This window comes from Heterodontus francisci, chromosome 4 (genome assembly GCF_036365525.1).
Source record: "Heterodontus francisci isolate sHetFra1 chromosome 4, sHetFra1.hap1, whole genome shotgun sequence".
In the NCBI taxonomy this organism is placed as follows: domain Eukaryota; kingdom Metazoa; phylum Chordata; class Chondrichthyes; order Heterodontiformes; family Heterodontidae; genus Heterodontus; species Heterodontus francisci.
The window spans coordinates 118,624,846-118,644,770 of NC_090374.1; the positions used below are offsets into that span (position 1 = coordinate 118,624,846).

The window sequence follows — 19,925 nt, forward strand, 5'->3', positions numbered from 1 at the left end:
CACTTCTAAATCATTAATGTACACTATAAACAGCAAGGGTCCCAGCACCGATACCTGTGGTACACCACTGATCACAGGCTTCCACTTGCAAAAACAACCCTCGATCATTTCCCTCTGCCTCCTGCCACTAAGCCAATTTTGGATCCAATTTGCCAAAATGCCCTGGATCCCATGGGCTCTTACCTTCTCAACCAATCTCCCATGCAGGACCTTATCAAAAGCCTTACTGAAGTCCATGTAGACTACATGTAGCCTTACCCTCATCTACACATCTACTCAGCTCCTCGAAAAATTCAATCAAGTTTGCTAGACACAATCTCCCCCTGACAAAGCCATGCTGACTATCCTTGATCAATCCCTGCCTCTCCAAGTGGAGAAATTGTGGAAAGGTTCCGTCAGATTGGATGTTGAGACCCTTGTCGCCAGCATAAAATCCCAGCCAAAGAGACTGAAAAAGGATATAGATAGGTTAAGTGAGTGGGCAAAAATTTAGCAGATGAAGTATAATGTGGGAAAATGTGAGGTTGCCCACTTTGGCAGGAAGAATAGAAAAGCAGAATATTATTTAAATGGAGAGAGACTGCAGAATTCTGCAGTACAGAGGGATATGAGTGTCCTGGTACATGATTCACAAAAAGTTAGTGTGCAAGTACAGCAAGTGATTAGAAAGGCAAATGGAATAATGTCATTTATTGCAAGGGGAATGGAATATAAACGTGGGAAGTTTTTCTACAGTTGTATAGGGAATTTGTGAGACCACATCTGGAGTACTGCATACAGGTTTTGTCTCCGTACTTAAGAAAGGATCTAATTGCATTAGAAGCAGTTCAGAGAAGGTTCACTCGAATGATTCCTGGGATGATGGGGTTATCTTATGGGGAAAGATTGGACAGGTTGGGCCTGTATCTATTGGCGTTTAGAAGAATGAGGGATGATCTTATTGAAACGTATAAGATCCTGAGTGGACCTCACAGGTAGATGCTGAAAGGATGCTTCCCCTTGAGGAGGAGACGAGAACTAGGGGACACAGTTTAAAAATAAGGGGGCTCCCATTTAAGACGAAGGTGAGGAGAAATTCTTTTTCTCTCAGAGGTTTGTTACTCTGTGGAATTCTCTTCCCCAGAGAGCATTGGAGGCAGGGTCATTTAATATTTTTAAGGCTGGGTTAAATAGATTCTTGATTGACAAGGGAGTCAATGGTTACAGGGGTAGACAGCAAAGTAGAGTTGAGGCTACAGTCAGATCAGCCATGATCTTATCAAATGGCAGAGCAGACTTGAGAGGCCGAATGGCCCACTCCTGTTCCTAATTTGTATGATCGTAGAAGGGAGGGAGAGGAACAGAACTTGAAAGGAGGGGGAATAAGTTAAGAACCATTAAGGGGTTACCAGGCAGAAATTATGCCTGAAATACCCAGGGAACTGTTAAAGTTTTAGTATCTTGTACAGATTTGCTGCCCTGTCTGTCATTTGTGAATGCCACCACTACTTCGTCCTTAGTGATTGCCGAATATTTAATAGTTTTATGTTGCAATTGCCATTTATTTTACTGCCATATTAATGATTTAATTATCTTTTCAATGTTAGTACTCAAAAAACTGATGGCAATGAAGAATAAATGGAGCATGGATTCTGATCAGATCTTAAAATATAACTGGGGTCACTATGAGGATTTAGTGAGCCCATTGTTAGTGGCTACCGAGCTCTCTGTTATCAGATTTAGAACCCTCCATTGTAGGATATAGGGCCCTATGTTATTGGGTACACAGCCCTATGAAATCATTAGGTTGCACAGAATGAATTCTACTGAAGCAAATAAATGACTTAATCAGTAGAAATGAGTCAAAACCAGTCAAAATGGTGGTAAACTAATACAACTATATAAATACAGGGCTGAGAGAGAAAGAAATTAAACTAAAAAAATCTCTCTTTCTAACTATCTGTTTATGTACACACACATATCATGGGGCTGCTTTTGAGTTTTGGGCGACTGACTAGCGGAGTGCGAAAGCCGGTCGTCCACACTCAAACCGAAGAAATGGCAATGATTTTAAACCTTGGCTTCATCAACATCGGGCCATACAAGGGTCTTGGTGCAGCTTGCTGGATTGAGGACTACCGATATCAGACTGCAGGGTGTCGTGACCATAGGTGGTGGGGACACACTGGTAGCACCCTGATTATTTTGTGTGGTTCAGAGAAGCACTTCTGCTGTTCCTAGTTCCACCGCATTAAAATCAAATGTACCCTAGCTGAGCCTCTTCTTTTCTATTGCCCATGGAAATGATCAGGGTTTGCACATTACATGGTTGTACCATTTTCAATTCAAAATGCATATTGAAATGAGTTTACTGTCTGAAACAGGCAAGCGCTTTGGCAACCGAATGATAGGCCCCTTGCAAAATGGTATTGTCTGCATCGTTGGCATTAAGAGGGTGGTAAGATTATTGACCCTATTCTGAGATCCTTATTGCCCCATTAACAACATGCAATACAAGCTAAAATTGGCCCTTATGTTGCAGGGCTGCTTAGGAAGTTTTCTGTTTTCATTGTTACTACTTTTTAAGAGTTTTCCTTGTCTACATTTGGGTTACTGATTTAATTTGTGACAAGCTACAATGTGATGCCTCTATTCAGGTATTCCCCAACCTCCAGGGCTGGAGGTTCAGCTGACATTCTACTGAAGGACTCTTCCTAATGGCCTTCTTGAGCCAGACTCTGTGACGTGTACAGTGATAGCCAGTGGCAAGTCACACTTGAAATTTTTTCTTCAGTTCATGTGGAGAGACACTGATGGCATTAACATGCAGAGATAAGTTTTGATGTTTCCACCTAGGTGATAACCTAGATTGCCCAAGTGTAAAACCTGCTTGATTTTCATCTGATTTGACTTCAGTGGGCTGGAAATTGGGTAGTTTCTACAATGGCTGGGGAATGCACTCTGACACGTTACCATCCATGCTGTGAAATTGAAAGTTACCCCTTGTAAGTGTTATAGAGACCTATGAGAATACTGTAGGACACAGGCAAAGGTTAAGTTCCAAAAATTTAGGCTGCTAATGGGAAAATAGCAGAACATGTGGAAAACCCAATGAAACCGGGACCTGGAAGCCCTGTTGATCATAATGGCAAGGCTTAATTTAAATTAAATGCTTCAGTCTCCTGTCCAACAGCCGGCCAGATTGACAACCTGACTGGCATGCAGGAGACCGCAGTCAGGGTCATGTGAGACAGTCCCCAGCAGGAGCCTGATGGAAAGCAGCCCTGTGATGCGCTCAAGACAGGGCTGGACTCAAGGGAGGTTCGAGATCTGGGCTGAGGGAGGTCTGCCATGACCATGGGGGAGAAGGGATAACCCTGTTCTAGGAATGTCCTAGGCTTCCTTGTGAGGTTTCTCCTAGCCCACAAGAAAATCTAAACAATAAATTTTGAAATTATCTTCTGGGCCTCTTTTAGCCTCGGATCCGGCTCCTGGTAGGACAGCTCCTGCCGCCCCCGCTCAGGCTTCTGTTTGAAATTGCTGATCAAGTGCTGATGACATAATCGGATCCAATCTGCATATTTTAAACAGGATTTCCTTCCTTCATTCTGGTGACTCACTTGCCTGCTCAAAAGAAAAGGTTAATATGGGGAGATGGCACGAAGGAAGCGGGATCTACCCCGCTTCACCTGGTTTCTGTCAGGTGGGGGTAGTTAAAATCAGAGTCTTTTTACAGAGATCTTGATGACAATAATGACGCAATTTAAGTTTAAAGTCATCTGTCAGTTCCAACTGCTAAGAGCACTCATTATCTTCCTTTGTGTAAACTTCATAAAAGTCTTGGCAGTAAACAAATGTTGAGGTAGCTACTAAAAGAACCTATATACTTTAGAACTGATCTGCTTACTGATAGAAGCAAGATGCTTTGGAATGACTTATTTACAATATCAAATCAATTGCAAACTTTAAAATGGATCACTGGACTGGTACAGCATATCAGAATGCCAGCACATACTGCAGCAGAGAGCTAAGTCCTGGCTTCATGCCTACTATACTTCGAACAGATGGTTCACGACTTTTGCCATGAAGTCAAGGACAGCTGTCATTTGGTGATCACACATTTCTCTACAGGAAATCATTGCAGCAGGAGTAGGCCAGTTAACCCCCGAGAGCATGTTCTTCCATTCAATTAGATCAGGGCTGATCTGAACCATAACTCCATTTACCCGCCTTTTCTTCATGTCCCTGATACTCCAGCCTAACAAAAACAACAGACAAATTTTGCGGATAAAAGTAGACCACATGCCATTTGTAGTGAATCCTATACAGTAACAGGTAGATATTGTGAATTTCTTCTTCCTACATGAAGTGTTGTTCTTCACACACCCTGCTATATACCCATTCAAACACTCACAGCACATCACAAACACACTGTTTGGCCCCTAAGACATTATGGACTCTAGATACTTGTTTACACTGGCAAGCAACCAAGTGCCATTTGTACATCTCCCTCTCATAGCAATGCCGGGAGTGGGACAACAAAATCCAGCCCATAACGTGCCGAATTGCTGGCAGGAAATTTTAAAAAGCACAATATTTCTTGAATGGTGAGATACTGAGAAATGTTTGCATTCAGAAGGACTTTAGTGTCCTCCTATATGAATCACAGGCTACAGCTGGAGTACTGTGTGCAGTTTTGGTCTCCTTGCCTAAGGAAGATCATACTTGCCTTAGAGGGAGGGCAACAAAGGTTCACTAGACTAGTTCCTGGGACGAAGTGATTGTCCTATGAGGAGACATTGAGAAGACTAGAATTATATTCCCTGGAGTTTAGAAGAATGAGAGGTGATCTAATTCTTAAGGGGATTGACAGGGCGGATGTTTTCCCTGGCTGGGGAATCCAGAGCACAAAGTCACAGTCTCAGAATAAGGTGTCAGCCATTTAGGACTGAGATGAGGAGCAATTCCTTCACTCAAAGGGTTGTGAATCTTTGGAATTCTTGACTGTAGAGAGCTGTGGATGCTCAGTCATTGAATATATTCAAAGCAGATGTCAATGTATTTTAGGGTAGCAAAGGGATTGAAGATTATAGGGATATTGTCGGAAGGTGGTGTTGAAGCAGAAGATCAGCCATGATCTTGTTGAATGATGGTGCAGGCTTGAAGAGTCAAATGGCCTACTCCAGCTCTTCTTTCTTATGTTCATATGCTCTTTTGTCTGTAATTCCCTAGTTTCCCTCTGTCATCTTTCTTAAATGATGGAGTGACATGCATCATTTTCCAATCTAAGGAATGGTTCCCGAATCGAGAGAACTTTGGAAGATTATACTTAGGGCATCTGCAATGTTCTCACCTACTTCTTTTCAAACCCTGGGATGGAAACCATCTGGTCCTGGAGATTTGTCACTCTTTAGTGTCATTAATTTCTCCATCACTGTTATCTCGCTAATCATTTCTTTAGGATGTCTGGTGTGCTGAACTCTTCCTCTACTGTGAATACTAATGCAAAGTAGTTATTCAGTATATCCGCCATTCCCTTATTTTCATTGACAACATCACTGTTATCATTTTTCAAAGGGCCTACATTGCTTCTGAACACCTTTTTCCGAATGTAATTGTAAAATCTTTTTGTGTTGATCTTGATAGGCCTTGCAAATTTCTTTTCATATTGCCTTTTTGTAGCTCTTGCTGTCTGCTTTTTCACACTCTGCTGTTTTTTATATCTTTCCCATTCATCTGTATCTTACCTCTTTTGCCCATGGCTGACATTTTTGGCAAGTAGAACTCTTGCCATTTAATGGTATAACTGGTTCTGTATCACATAAAATTGTTTTTCGACCATCTGCCGCTGATCTTCTATCTTTTTACCCATTAACAGATTTACTGTAGACAGTGTCTGTCTCATTCATTCCATTGAAGTCAGCCTTACCTAAATCTAAAATCTTGGTAGTTGTTCCATATTCTTCACTTTCGAACACTATGTTGAACTTTACCATATTCTGATCCCTATTAGATAAATGTTCACGCACCATCAGGCTGTTAACTAAATCTGGCTCATTGCTACATATATTATGATCTGTCCACTTGTTGGTTCTGGGATATATTGCACAGAAAATTATCCCATACACACTCATGAAATTCACTACCTTTTTGCCGTTTGTTAGTCCACTTATCTCAATGCACATGAAGGTTAAAATCCCCCATTAAAACCACTGTGTCTTTGCTACATGCTTGTCCAATCTCAGTATTTATACCAGCTGCCACCCTTCAAAGCTACTCCCGCTAGCCTTAAATCCTTTTCTATTTCTTAATTGTACCTATAAAGTCTCCACTGCCTGTTTATCTCTTCTTATATCCTCTCTGATGACCGAAGTGATTTCATCCTTCAACATTAAGGCTACTCCATATTCTCTGCCATTTTCCCTATCTTTCCTGTAGACCTTATAACCTGGTGTATTTAGTTCCTAGTCCTGGGCGTCTTGCAGCCATGTCTCTGTAATGGCTACCATGTCATACCCTCCAAGTTGAATTTGCTCCTGCAAATGGTAGGAGGTCTGGAAGAAGTTGCACAACTTAAAAAGAGCATAAAAGTAAATCTAAGACCATGTGCAATAAATATACAGGTGATTGATACCTGAGTAAGAGGCAACTTGATTGAAACTATAAGGTCCTGAGGGGTCTTGACAGGGTGGATGTGGAAAGGATGCTTCCCCTTGTGGGAGAATCTAGGACTAGGGGTCACTGTTTAGAAATAAGGGGTCGCCCATTTAAGACAGAGATGAGATGGAAGTTTTTCCCCCAGAGGGTTGTGAGTCTTTGGTACTCTCTTCCTCAAAAGTCGGTGGAAGCAGAGTCTTTGAATATGTTTAAGGCAGAGGTAGACAGATTCTTGATAAGCAAGGGGGTGGAAGGTTATTGGGGGTAGGCGGTAATGTGGAGTAATAAGTTCAGCCATGAACTTGTTGAATGGTGGAGCAGGATCGAGGCGCCGAGTGGCCTTCTCCTGCTCCTAATTCATATGTTCGTGTGAAGCCAATAGCAATTCCATGATAATAATCATTCGTGCAATCTTAATTATTCATAGTCCTATTATCTGCCTGAATTGTTTCAGGACAAAGCCTTGATGCATCACCACATTATTTTTTGTTATTTGGATTTCATCTTTTTCCTTGGTGAATAAAACTGTCAAAAAATAATTTTGTTTTTACCTCTCTTCGGTTCTGTCCTGGCAGATGGCTTTACATGGAAGCATATGATCACTATTTGTGATTCCTTGATCATCTGGCAATTTTTATTATCTACCAGGTTGTTCCTCACAGACATGGCTTCCTGCCTGCAGTAATTGATCTGCTGTTAGTAGATACATTCCATCATTCTTCTTCTCTTCCATTCCTTGTAACTGCTCATTATTCAAGTCCTAAATGAGGCTTTTTTCCATTGCAGTATTGTGCAGCATGCAGCATACTGCTATCATTTTACACACCTTCTCTGCACCACTCACCCTGACCAATCCAGGTATCTGAAGCATTGCTTTAGCACCCCAAACATTTGCTTGAATTGGGCTCTATGCCACCCATGCACCTCTTGTATTTGTTCTCTACTACAGTACGAGTGTTGTACCAGGTTTCAGCTGCAGCACATTGGCTTGAATTTTACACCCCCCCCCCCCCACAACAAATGAGCAGGCTGGTGGCGGGGGGTGGGTGGGGTGAAAAATTGAGTGGGAGGCTGTGGCCATTCCCGACCCCCTCCAACCTAGCTGCAATTTTACGCAGGAGGCAGCGAGAAATAGCCTGCCCACCCCAGGACAATCAAGGCCTTTAAGTGGCCAATTAACTGGAACCTAAGGGCCTCCACCCGCCGCCACGGGTATTTTAGGCAGCCTTCTTGCGGGCTGGGGAATGGGCTCTCCTGATCGGAGGGCCACCCCTGAAGCCCCAACTGTCCCCATGGCACAACACTCCTCCCACCCCACCTAACCAACACCCCCCACCCCCTCTGACCGACTGTCCCAGGCGAGGCCGTGAAAATTTACCTTAATTCTGGGGCAGTCCTTCATCTTCCTTGTGATGGCTGGGTGCAGTCCCAGCAGTGGCCACCACACCCGGTGGCGCTGCTGGGACTAGGAGCTGCCAGCCCGCTGATTGGCTGGCAGCTCCATTAAGTGGGACTTCCTGCCTCGAGGAGCTGGAAATCCCGCCCAAAGCCAATTAAGGGTCTAGGGAGCGTAAAACCTGGTCTGACTCCACAGGCCTGGTGGAGGCGGGCTCGCCACCAACTTTTCGGCCAGTGGACGGGGCCTCCCGCCCGATGGAAAATTGGTCTCTCAGGAACCAGCCATCCATCGTTCCTTTTCCCTAAGTTATATGATATGCTTGATTTCCCCACAGAATGAAAGTATCATGTGTGGTCACTGGGAACTTAGTATTAGTAGTAATTTCTTGCTTATTTTGCATGATATTTGTATATTTATAGAATAACAGCCAAAAGATTGATCGTGGGTCCATGAATGACCTCACGACTAGATGAAGTAGCCAATGAGCCATTTTTCCTTGCAGAAGTCACGAAGTTAGTAATACCTTAGCTTTCTCTACAGTTCCTGGTTGATGTGACGTTCCAATAGCTGAGCACATGACAATTTAGGGCTTCCGTTACTTCCTTAATGATACATAGTATGGTAAATCAGCTGATTGCCAAAATGTCTCCTCTGGGTGCCTGGGAGCATGTTGTATTATGAAAGGTAAGGTAATATTAATTGTCACTACCACTCATAATACAATGTGGATTTTAAACTGTACCTGCAGGCCTTCTTCAATCAGACAGCATACCTCAGGCATGGGAGTAATGAGATCCAATTTCTGCCCCATTGAGCTCATTAGATATGCTGTAATCATTGGTGCCTTGCATGATTAAATGCTTTTTCCAATACAATGCTGATTGTCATGCAGGCCCCCACCTGCCAAGGATGAAGCATATTAATTTCGTCACATGAACATTGATTTTTAAACTGTTACTGGAGTAAAGAAAGAACTAGCTTTTTTTAAAAAGAAAGCAACACCAGACCATTGATTGGAAAGACATTTGCATTGTAACAGACAGTACTTGCAAAGGACAGCGGGGCCACTCCCTGCTCTAATTTAATCCACAATGGACTTTTAATTACCAGACATTGAGGAGGAGCTTGCATTCCAGGTTGACTGCTAAGATGGTCGAATACACAAACGGATGGGGTCACACACCCCCAGTCTCATGACTAACCTGCTGGACAACCTGAGTTTTTGAATTTGAACTTGCCACAGAGAATTTGAACTCAGAAAACTGTTTGCTCCTGGACCAGAAAAGACCACTCGTGGCTGGCTTGCCGCCACCTCTCTCCTGTCTGCTCTCATCTTTCTCACCAGCTTTGGAAACCATTGAAGACATATGAACTCCAAGAGAGAGAGAGTCTCCTGCAGTGAACAAGGTTTAAGAAGAATACTAGGCCCCCAAAAAAATCAAGATCTACCTACAAGCAAGGACTATAGCGAGCTCGAAGCACAGTAACAAAAAACCCCCTTCAGAGATTGCCTCAAACCTCTCTACTTTATTTTTTCTTCTGTTCTTTTCTGTCTCTATTTGCATGTGTATATCGCATATGCATGGTAGCATGGGGTGTGGTGTGTATCTGTAGGAGTTAACCGAATTAGAGTTTAAGTTTAAGTTTTAATAAATGTCACTTTTCTTCTTTAAACTTAAGAAAGCCTATTTGTGCTCATTTCTTTTCCTTATAATTGGAAAGCGGTGGACAAGGATTCACCAAAAGGGGAGTTCAAAACACAGTGGGCTGGATTTTATGTTGGGCAGACGGGAGCTGGCCACCGACATAAAAGTCGGTGGCGAACCCACTTCCACGTAGCCTGCCCACGACCGAATGTGCAGACTGGCACATTCCAAGGTCCAGCACTACGTGCTGAGGGACGCACTAATGCTTGGGGCAGCCGCAGCAAAGGCTCAATGGGGAAAGACCACTGTGTAAGGTCCCCCCACCAAGCTGAACTGAGAGGCTGGATCCATGGGCAACCCCTCGAACTGTATCGGGAAAATTTTCATTTGCTGTAAAATGAAAAAATATAGAAGCATGACAAATAAAATGGAAGGGTTCATGATTGTATTGAAGGAAACTGATCACCTTTGCACTGTTTGTATTTTTTGACTTGGTGCTCTTTGAAACTGTTCGGTAATTAATTTTTTACAGATTTTTATGAATAAAATATATTTTGGAAATTGAAAAAAAACTTCCACCTAGCCTGGGGATCCGTCCCGCATTTTACAGGTCCCCAGGCTTTAATTGTTCCGAGGCAGGACTTCCACCCGCTTGAGGGAGGAAGTCCCGCCTCACTGAGCTGCCGGCCAATCAGTGGGCCAGCAACTCTTAGTCCCAGCAGTGCCACGGGAGCGGTGGCCACTGCTGGGAGTGCAGCCCAGCCGATGGCAGATGGAGCAGGGATTTCAGGTGAGTTTTGGTTGCCTCGCCGGGGGTAAGCGGTTGGACCCCGGTGAGGCAAGGGTGGTCGTTTGGGTAGAAGGGGGGGTGTTTTGGGTCCTGGGGGTGATTGGGGAAGTAGGGGCGGCCCTCAGATGGACACCCTGTGTCCGATTTTCAGGGCCCACCCACGGCTCCAGGCCGCCCCCTTGCCAGGTGTAAAATCTACATGGAGGCAGGCGAAGGCCCTTAAGTGGCCATTAATAGGCCACTTAAGGGCCTTCATTGGTCTGGGGCGGGCAGCCCGTTTTTCTCCCCCAACCCAGCCATACGTAAAGTGGGGCGGAGGCATGAGCGGGTTGGGAAGGCATCCCGGAGCCTCCTGCTCCATTTAACGCCACCCCTCCGCCACCATCTGACTCAATGGGGTGGCGTAAAATTCCGGCCAGTATGTTTAAACAAAACCCTGATACCAATAAGATCAGGCGAAGGCTAAAAGGGACCTCTAAACAGCTTTCTCACCTGGTCGTAACATGATTAAGAGTGACACTGGTTCAAAACTGCAGTCAAGAAGTGCATATTAACACTGAAGTGGTCATAGATCTAAAATAGGTTTTATGCTATTTTTAATATCTATCTATTTGCCTACCTAATTATAAGTTTGCATATGGTGTGCATCTAGTGTATCTAGTGTGTGACATCTTTAAAGCCTAAAAATTCAAAACTGTTAACCATCAAGGTGCTACACCTCAGGGTGGCATATAAATTGAATGATAGGCTGAAATAAGGACTAATTGATTAAATATCTGATTGGCCAAACACAAACAAATCAAAGGCAGTTTGATTCATTTAATAGCTGCTAATGAGGAATGAGTAATCCAGAGGAAGTTAAACAATGAAATTCTGTTGTTGCGAAATGTTAACTGTTTCTCTTTCCACAGATGCTGTCTAACTGGCCGAGTCTTTCCTGTATTGTCTGTTTTTATTTCAGGTTTCCAGTATCTTCAGCATTTTACTTTTGAACAATCAACTCATTGATTTTTCAAAACTGTCTTCTACTAAGTAGCATGTAGTGGACAAACTGACCAATCAAATTGCTCAATTCATTTCTTCAGATCATTTTCATGTACTGTATTTCTTCATTCGTCTAAAAGGATACAGCAAGAAATTGGATAAATACTTGTGAGTGAGAATGGGACTAATTGGATAGTTCTTTCAAAAAGCCAGCACAGCACAATGGGCTGAATGGCCTCCTTCCATACTGTATCATTCTATGTTTCTAAATCTAAGGCATTTATATCGATGCAATTAACTATATAGTATTTTACATGTATTTTCTGCTTCTTTGTTTCACAGAGTTGCCTAAGGCTTCTGTAAATATTACTAATGTTACTGTGATCGAAGGAGGAGAAGTTGCAATTGAGTGTACTGCTGTAGGTCAGCCAATTCCCACAGTGGACTGGCAAGAACACATCCTCTACTCAACTTATCAGGTATGACCATGATACTGTCAGAATTCAGCATTTCTAGTAAACTCACCATTTTGAAACATTATGCTGTGAATAAGGAAGAAATTAAAGGAGGGAAAATGTGTTATTTAACAGACAATCATCCAAGCTCTGTTGGTTTCCCAGTCTCCATCTACTATTTTTTCCGCTCTGATTTTCTCCTTTTTACCACTTCTTTCCCAAATATAGGCCTGATTGCTGGGGTACAGTTCTGTGGGCACAGGACTGGAGTAAATGGTCCCAGCAATACTTTTTCCACTCTGCTAAAAAGGCTACTTCCCTTGAGGCCAATGGAAAGTCATATCCCAGACATGCAGCTCATGGGCTCATGTGCAGCTCACTTCCTTCATGGACAGCTGTCAGTAAGGGAACACAGCACACTAGTCGGAATGGGACACCATTGGTATAAAAGGCTTAGAATAATTTAGTGAGTGACATCATGTTATTTCTCTTCATAGTCGGCAGAAATTTCCAAACCACCAGTAATATTAAAGCTCAGCAACATTTCTGGTGATGACAATGGACAGCAGCTTATCTGTGCAGCGGAGAATGTAGTGGGAGAATCAAAGGTTTTTGTCAATCTGACTGTTCTCTGTAAGTATATACAGTATTCCTATCACATTTTCTTCTTGTATTTTTATTGAACACCAAGCATGTTCAAGATCAACTCAGACAGAATCAAATGTGGATGAAGAATAAAAAAAGATCAAATTTTCAGATAATCTGGTCTGAAGTTATTTAAATCAGTTGCCATTTGGCAAATGTTTACTCTGTGCTGAACAAACATTGTGACAATGCAATTAATAATGATTCAAAGAAAAACTACCGTTATGTCACTTGAATGATATCACTAATAGAAGTAGTAAACGGCCTCTCAGCTTAATAAAGAATTCAGAACAAAAAACAGAAAACATTGGAGAAGATCAACAGGTAAGACAACATCTGTGGAGAGAACCGACAAGTTAGCTTATCGAGTGCAGACCCTTCCACAAAACTGAAAAACCAAAGGTGCATTGAAACTGGTGTGTAGGCCTGTGTGGCAGAAATGTGCTCACCTGTGATTGCAGGCTTGGCCCCTGGTCTGGACGTCAATCAAAATGCTGGTTCCATTTGTATTATCTGTCCCCTTATAAAGGGGGTTGATTGGGCAGATAAAGAATGTTCTTTGCTGATGATTCCAACAGATGAACAAGAGGCTACTTTTCCTTCCCCTTTCCTCTGGTTAACCCCCGCCCCCCTCAAGAGTCACAGATCATGGCACAGGCACCTGCCACTGCTATTTAACCCTGCTCTGAACCCAAGTACATGAGAAGAGGTCACGGGCACCAGCTTTGCTGAACTCCTGTAAGCAGAGTAGGATGGAGTGATTTTGTCTCCTCCCCATTTTCTGGCCAATGGACGCAGTACTGCAAGAGGTTCAATGACCTAATCTAGCCAGTGGAGGTATTACACACCATGACGTAAAACTTTTATTTAGATCATGTATTTGATTTAAAGAGAAACATTGCCATAGTTCTTCACAGATGGAGGTCGATAAAGACATGGATGCTGAGTCATGAAGGGAAAGATTAAAAGAAGGGGCTGAAAGCTTGGTCAAAAAGATAGGGTTTAAGAAGGTTTTTAAAGGCAAAGAGAGACGTGGATAGGTGCAGGGGTTTAGGGAGGAAGTTTGGTTCTGCCTCCAATGATGGGATGAATGAATGGACATGGATCTTTTCGAGTCTTTTTTTCAGTTAGTTATCAAGAGTTTATATTCACAAATTTGGTAACTGTGTAGTAATAATATGACTTTCACCACATTCTGTGTACCATTGTGTTTAACTGGCATCATATTTTTTTCTTTAGTTCCTCCCAGGATAATATTGTTGGGTGAGGCAATCCCAGATCACCGATGGTGCATTCCTTTCAGTGTGACAGGCAACCCACCACCCAAAATTCAATGGTACCACAATAATTATCCTCTGAATGAGACCGATTTTATACTGACACAAATTCATGAGGAGAATATCAGCGAGCAACATGGTTGTCTGCAGCTGGACAATCCAACCCATCTGAACAATGGGAACTACACTCTATACATTTACAATGATTTAGGACAGGATAAGGGCACAGTATATGCTCACTTCATGCACCATCCTCCTGGTTCAGGTGGGTATTTTCTTATTGCTTGTTGTCATTATTGTTATATTTTGTTACCATTCATTTTTTAAAATCCAGTTTCAAAGAAACATGTTAATTAAATATAGTCACCAGACCAATCTGTATAAATGGCAATAATGCAAGAACTCTGTCAGTTGTAGAGATCTATAGTTCATCAAAGAGGCGCAGATAGGCATAGCAAGAGTTATCTCTTAAACATATAAGGTACTTTTGGATGATCGCTAAGCTGAAGGTTTGGTTGAGAAACCTTGTACATCACACAAAAATAAAGGGTATCACTCAGTCTCAGAAACTGTGAAGACAGAAATGAAATATAAATTTAAAAATGTAAAAAATAGTAAGCTAACTTGATTAGTGTAATAATTAAAAAAAATAATTGCAGTGAAATGTGTCTCGGGGTGGAGGTGTACAGCAGGTGGTATTGCACCTGCCATCCATTATACACCCTGTCCATTGACTTCTCAAAACTAATTTTCTGTGTCTCCATCCAAGTCGAATTTCATCCCCCACCCCACCCCATCTTTCTGTAGCAATTGTTCACCTGATGACAACAAACTGCTTTCTGACCAATGTATCAGGATACAAATCATATCCAGCACTGGCATCAAGAATTAAACATGATTCAGCTTTTGCTAAGTGAAAAATTACTTCACAAACTAAAATTGTTTGTGGGCCAGAGCATTATTAAACAAATTTTACAGTCATTGATAGCACAATTCTCTCCCCTAATTAAGTATTAAATAAACAGACATGCTAATACTGTATTAGTGAAAAGGCTTAGTTTCAGGCACTTCCCACCTTTTTGGATACCATTTAGAACTCAGCGAGTTAGTCTGTTGCCGAGGTTGAATTACACATGGAACACATGCCTGGTACATGAATGTAGCTTTACTAAAATGCATTCTTTAACTACTGGACAAGGGATACAGGATTAACTGAAAACAATTTTACAATATTGCAATATTACGTCCCTTCTCATTGGGAAGGAAATCATTTAGAGGTGCATGTGGTTCGTTAACAAATAAACATGGCTACCTATACTGAGTAAAATGCGTGTAGTTGTTCATTTGGTCATTTTTACTTAATATTTTCTCCAAGTCTCTTTTTCCATTTTTTTTAATGTTCTTTTGAGAAAATAATTTGCTTTTTCTTTTTGTCCTTCATTTTGTTTCAATTTATTCTTTTGGTTACCTTTAATATTCTGTATTACTGCTGTTTCATTTTTTTGTTTACAGAAACCCTGATAGTAAATTACCTTAACATTGCATGCATTCCTATTAGCAGGGGGAGGCAATGGTTTAGTGGTAATATCAGTGGACTAGTAATTCAGCAGCTAGGCTAATGCTTCAGGGACATGGGTTTGAATCTTACCACAGCTGATGGTGAAATTTGAATTCAATTAATAAATCTGGAATTAAAAAGCTAGTCTAATAATAACCATAAAACCATAGTCAATTGTTGTAAACACCCATCTGGTTCATTAATGTCTTTCAGAGTAGGAAATCTGCCATTCTTACCTGGTCTAGCCTACATGTGACTCCAGACTCACAGCAATGTGATTGACTCTTAAAATGGCCTAGCAAGCCACTTAGTTCATGGGCAATAAATGCTGGCCTAGCCAGAGATGTCCACATCCCACAAATGAATAAAAAAAACATTTATTCCCTTCTTAAATTTACATTTTCATCTTTTGCACTTTCATTCTGATGGTCTATCAGTTACATCAACATTTTTACTTCTTAGTTTTAGCGACCCCAGTAAATGTTACTTTCAGTGCTACACATCACTGTGATGATACCCATGAAGTTGTGTCTTGTGGAAATGATGGATAGAATGTATTGTATTACTCTGAAATTGATAAACCATCTCCCTATAGTACACACTTTTTTCTGATCACATCTGCGAGTCATAGTTGTTCCTGGTTTGGAGAATGACCTAATGATTTAAAAGCATCAAATAAATATTTTAAACATGCAATGTTGCTTTCACAGCCAGTAAGAAGATAGCATGAGGTACTGCAGCTCATGACTCAGCTCACATCACACAAAGAGAGAAAGATAATTGTAGGTGAATAGTCTATCTCATGTTTGGAGTTTGGGCTCTTGAGGTGTTTGAACAATACCAGGAAGTTAATTCCCAATGAACTTGCCATTTTGAAACAAATCCAGATATTAGGTTGATTTGTAATTGTTCAGAGATTCCCAGTTTTCAGGATTTGAATTTATTTGTCCCATAAAGAAAATAATGACTGAGAGATTGTTGGTTTTTGTCCACCTTCCTATTATAACTAATATTTTTAAGTATTTCAACAAAGATTAATAACTGGATCAATATGATATACAAGCTATAATAGAGGCATGGACTAGGTTTGGACATGTTATAAGATTTGCGGAAGTATTAAGGAAGAGAAAAATAAGATGACAGTGACAAGAAAGGATTCTACTGCAGTGTTCTGGAACTTGTGTTAAGATATAACCCATATGGATAGCATTATGAAATAGGATAGGAAAAGGTAATATTTTCGTGTTCATTACAGAGCACCAAACAGTGAAGATGAGACAGAGGCATTGATAGGCAGACAGTTCAAAGAGATAGGCAGGAACAACAGGGTAATAATATTGGGTGATGTTAACAATCCCAAGATGTACTGAAATAAAGTAATGCATGTGGTCAAGGTGGGGAACACTTTTTAGAATTTATCCAGACTGCTTCCCAGATCATTATGCTTCTAGTTCAACAGGAAATATATAATAAATTACTTCTGGAAAATGATCTGGGTCAAATAACTGATATAAAAGCAGGAGAACAACTGGGGAAAAATGACCACAACAAAGTTAGGTTCAATGTAAGAAAAGAGAAGAATAATAAATAATCAAAAATAGAGGTATTAAATAGTGAAAGGTAAAGTTCAGTGAGATAAGAAGGGATTTGACCCAAATTAATTGGTTAGTAAAGATAGAGAACAAGTTGACGTATTAGTAGTGGGAAATCTTTGAATCTATACTGTATAGTAATTATATTTCCATAAAGTCAAAAGAAATTCATAAAGAAGGGAGTTCATTAGATGAATAGAGATAAAGGGCTGAATTTTAATGACCCCCAGTGTCAGGGGTCGTGGGGGAGCGGTCTTGAAAATGCCTCTGGGAGAGGGCTGTCACGCACCCTGATGCTGGGAAGGCCTGGCCCAATATTGCCGGCAGCGGCAAGGCCTCGTGGTGGTTCCCCCCCCCCCCCCCCCCCACCCCACCACCATCGGGAGACCTATTTAAATATTTTAATTAAGTAAAATCAATGCATTCATTACTGTTACGCTCCCACCATCTGTCCCGTGTGATCTTCGTGCCGCCGGCCAGCACTCCCACGCCTTCGGATCCACATCCAGGGAACGGAGGCAGAATACTGGTTGGGAGGGGGAGGAGGTAAGTTTTTCAGTGCGGGGTGTGGGGGGAACAGGGGCCAAGTAATTTCATTGGTGTAGGGTTTTGTGGGAATGGTTATAGCATAGTTTATGCACTTTGGGGAGTGGGGGGGGGTAGGTCAGGTGGACAAGATAAGTGGTTTGGGGGGTGGGGTGGGAGAGGGACAGAATAAACGCATTAACTTTTGGCGCAGCTGGTGCCAGTGCCGGGGACGGACAGCCCGCCCCCTCCAGGTCATCGGGGGACAGTCCGCCCCGGCTGTTTAAATGAGCTGCCGCGCTTAATATTGTGGCGGCTCTGCGACGTGCGGCCCGCACAGATGGGCTGCCATTGTTTTCGCCTGCCGCGGAAGCATAAATCTCAGGCCAATAAAACTAAACCAAATTTTAAAAGGGAAGCATTTTATTAAATTAAAGTGAACGACACTAAAATAACCTTGAAGAATAAAGCAGTATATTTAATTTTTAAAAAGGGAGATTAGAATGACTAAAATAATGAGAAGCGGCTGGCTGATAACATAAAAGGGTAAGGGCTTTTATAGGCAAATAAGTAAAAGAATAGCTGAAAAGGGAGAAGAACCACTCAGGAATGCAAGTATAATTGTTGAGGATGAAAAAATGTGCGACATATTAAATATTTTGCAGTGGAACTAGTTTGGAGGTGTACCAAAGGAGTTGCTAGAGCTAAGTGTAGAAAAGGAATTGGGACTAAAAGAAATTAGCAAAACTCAAGACGGATAGATCCACTAACGATGTACACCCTAGATTGTTGAAAGAAGTCAGAGATGAGATAGCAGAGGCTCTGACCACAAATTTTCAACCCTCATTAAATATTCAAATTGTGCCTTAGGATTGGAGAATAGCTGATATAAAAATCTTTTTGAGGAAATAGACAAAATACATTGAGTAACTGTAGACCAGTTAGTTTAATGTCAGTTGTAAGTAAATTCTTAATTCACACTAAGGCAAGTCATGTTTGACAATTTAAGAGTTTTTGAAGAGGTGACCAATTGGCTAGAAAAACAGAATGCAGTAGATGTAGGATATATGAATTTTCAGAAGGCAGATAAATAAAAGAATAGTTCAAAGTTAATCGTTTTCTAACAAGATACTTGTTAGAAAATTTCAGATGTATGGTGATGTGAGGTCATCAATTAAACTTTGGCACTGAGCAGTTAGGAGAAATTTCCTTACAATGTTTGTTGAAGCATTGAATATTTTGCCCTAGAATGAAGACCCATTTGGCATCCAGCAGTTGCAACGTACATCAGTGAGCTGTGCCTATGAGGAAGCAGCTGCCCATGTTTTTCTTCTCCTGGGCCATTTACATGGCCTAGATGAATTACAGTTACAGGCCCAATTCCTTGCCTGTATTATAGCCAGACTGCTACAAGTACCTCAGATCATCCTGGTAGGAGTTTCCAAAACAATTTCTACTTGGCTTCAGCCTGACACAGAGCCCCCAGCAGGTTGACAGAGATCCCCAGGCTGATCATAGTGCCAGATTTTCAGGAATGCCCTTGCACCAAGGTTCTCAAAGCTTGGTTCCTAAAGAGTGTGAGGTTAGGCCTCTCCTGCTAGATCACAATATGATACCAATGCCTACTACATTTGCAGGCTCAGTAATGCCTCATTGGGAAGCCCCAATAATTCCCAGGGTGCAATGGGGGAAGAGATCTGATTAGGAAAATGTTCCCTTATTTTCCCTGTGGATTACATTTCTAAAGTTTGATGACCAAAATAACAAAATCTGTGTTTCTAAAACCTATGTACCTGATTATTCACTTTTTTAAATTTAGGAAATGAACCGATCACAGATCCTGGATTTTATGGTAAGTAATGCAACAAGCAATGTCTTCCTATTTATGGTAAGATATAAACTGGAGAAAAATATCTATGCAATCACTGTACTTGACAAACTTTTGGGAAGCCTTAAACGGCAGGATCATACAGTACAACACTGCCTTTAATTCGACATCATTAGGGACATAAATTAGTAATTTGACTCAAAGTAGTCACAGAATGACTGGTGTAGGAAAATGCATTTTTCTGCTCTTAGGTTGGAGCAAAATAGTCATATTCTGTATCTGGCCATGCTACACCTGACCTGTGACTCCTTGATAATGGTAGTGACTTCCTGTAATGATGGTAGGGAAAATACTAGAATCTATTATAAAGGATGTGATTACTGGACACTTAGAAAATAATTGGGCAGAGTCAACATGGATTTATGAAGGGAAAATCATGTTTGAGAAATTTCTTGTTAGTGTTTTTTGAGGATGTTACAAGCAGAGTGGATAAGGGGGACCTGTGGATGTGGTATGTGGTGTATTTAGACTTTCAGAAGGCTTTTGATGAAGTCCCATATATGAGGTTACTAAGCAAAGTTAAAGCGCAT

The 19,925-nt window shown here is 41.5% G+C and overlaps 1 protein-coding gene across 1 annotated transcript in view; it reads left to right on the forward strand.

Annotated features, from left to right (window-relative positions):
* The window catches only part of ntrk2a (neurotrophic tyrosine kinase, receptor, type 2a), a 280,149-nt gene that overhangs the window by 43,913 nt on the left and 216,311 nt on the right, over nucleotides 1-19,925 (forward strand). The window contains exons 6-9 of the mRNA XM_068030046.1: nucleotides 11,798-11,934; nucleotides 12,408-12,543; nucleotides 13,795-14,097; nucleotides 19,327-19,359. Coding sequence (XP_067886147.1) covers nucleotides 11,798-11,934; nucleotides 12,408-12,543; nucleotides 13,795-14,097; nucleotides 19,327-19,359 — 609 coding nt within the window. The remainder of the gene's footprint in view (nucleotides 1-11,797; nucleotides 11,935-12,407; nucleotides 12,544-13,794; nucleotides 14,098-19,326; nucleotides 19,360-19,925) is intronic.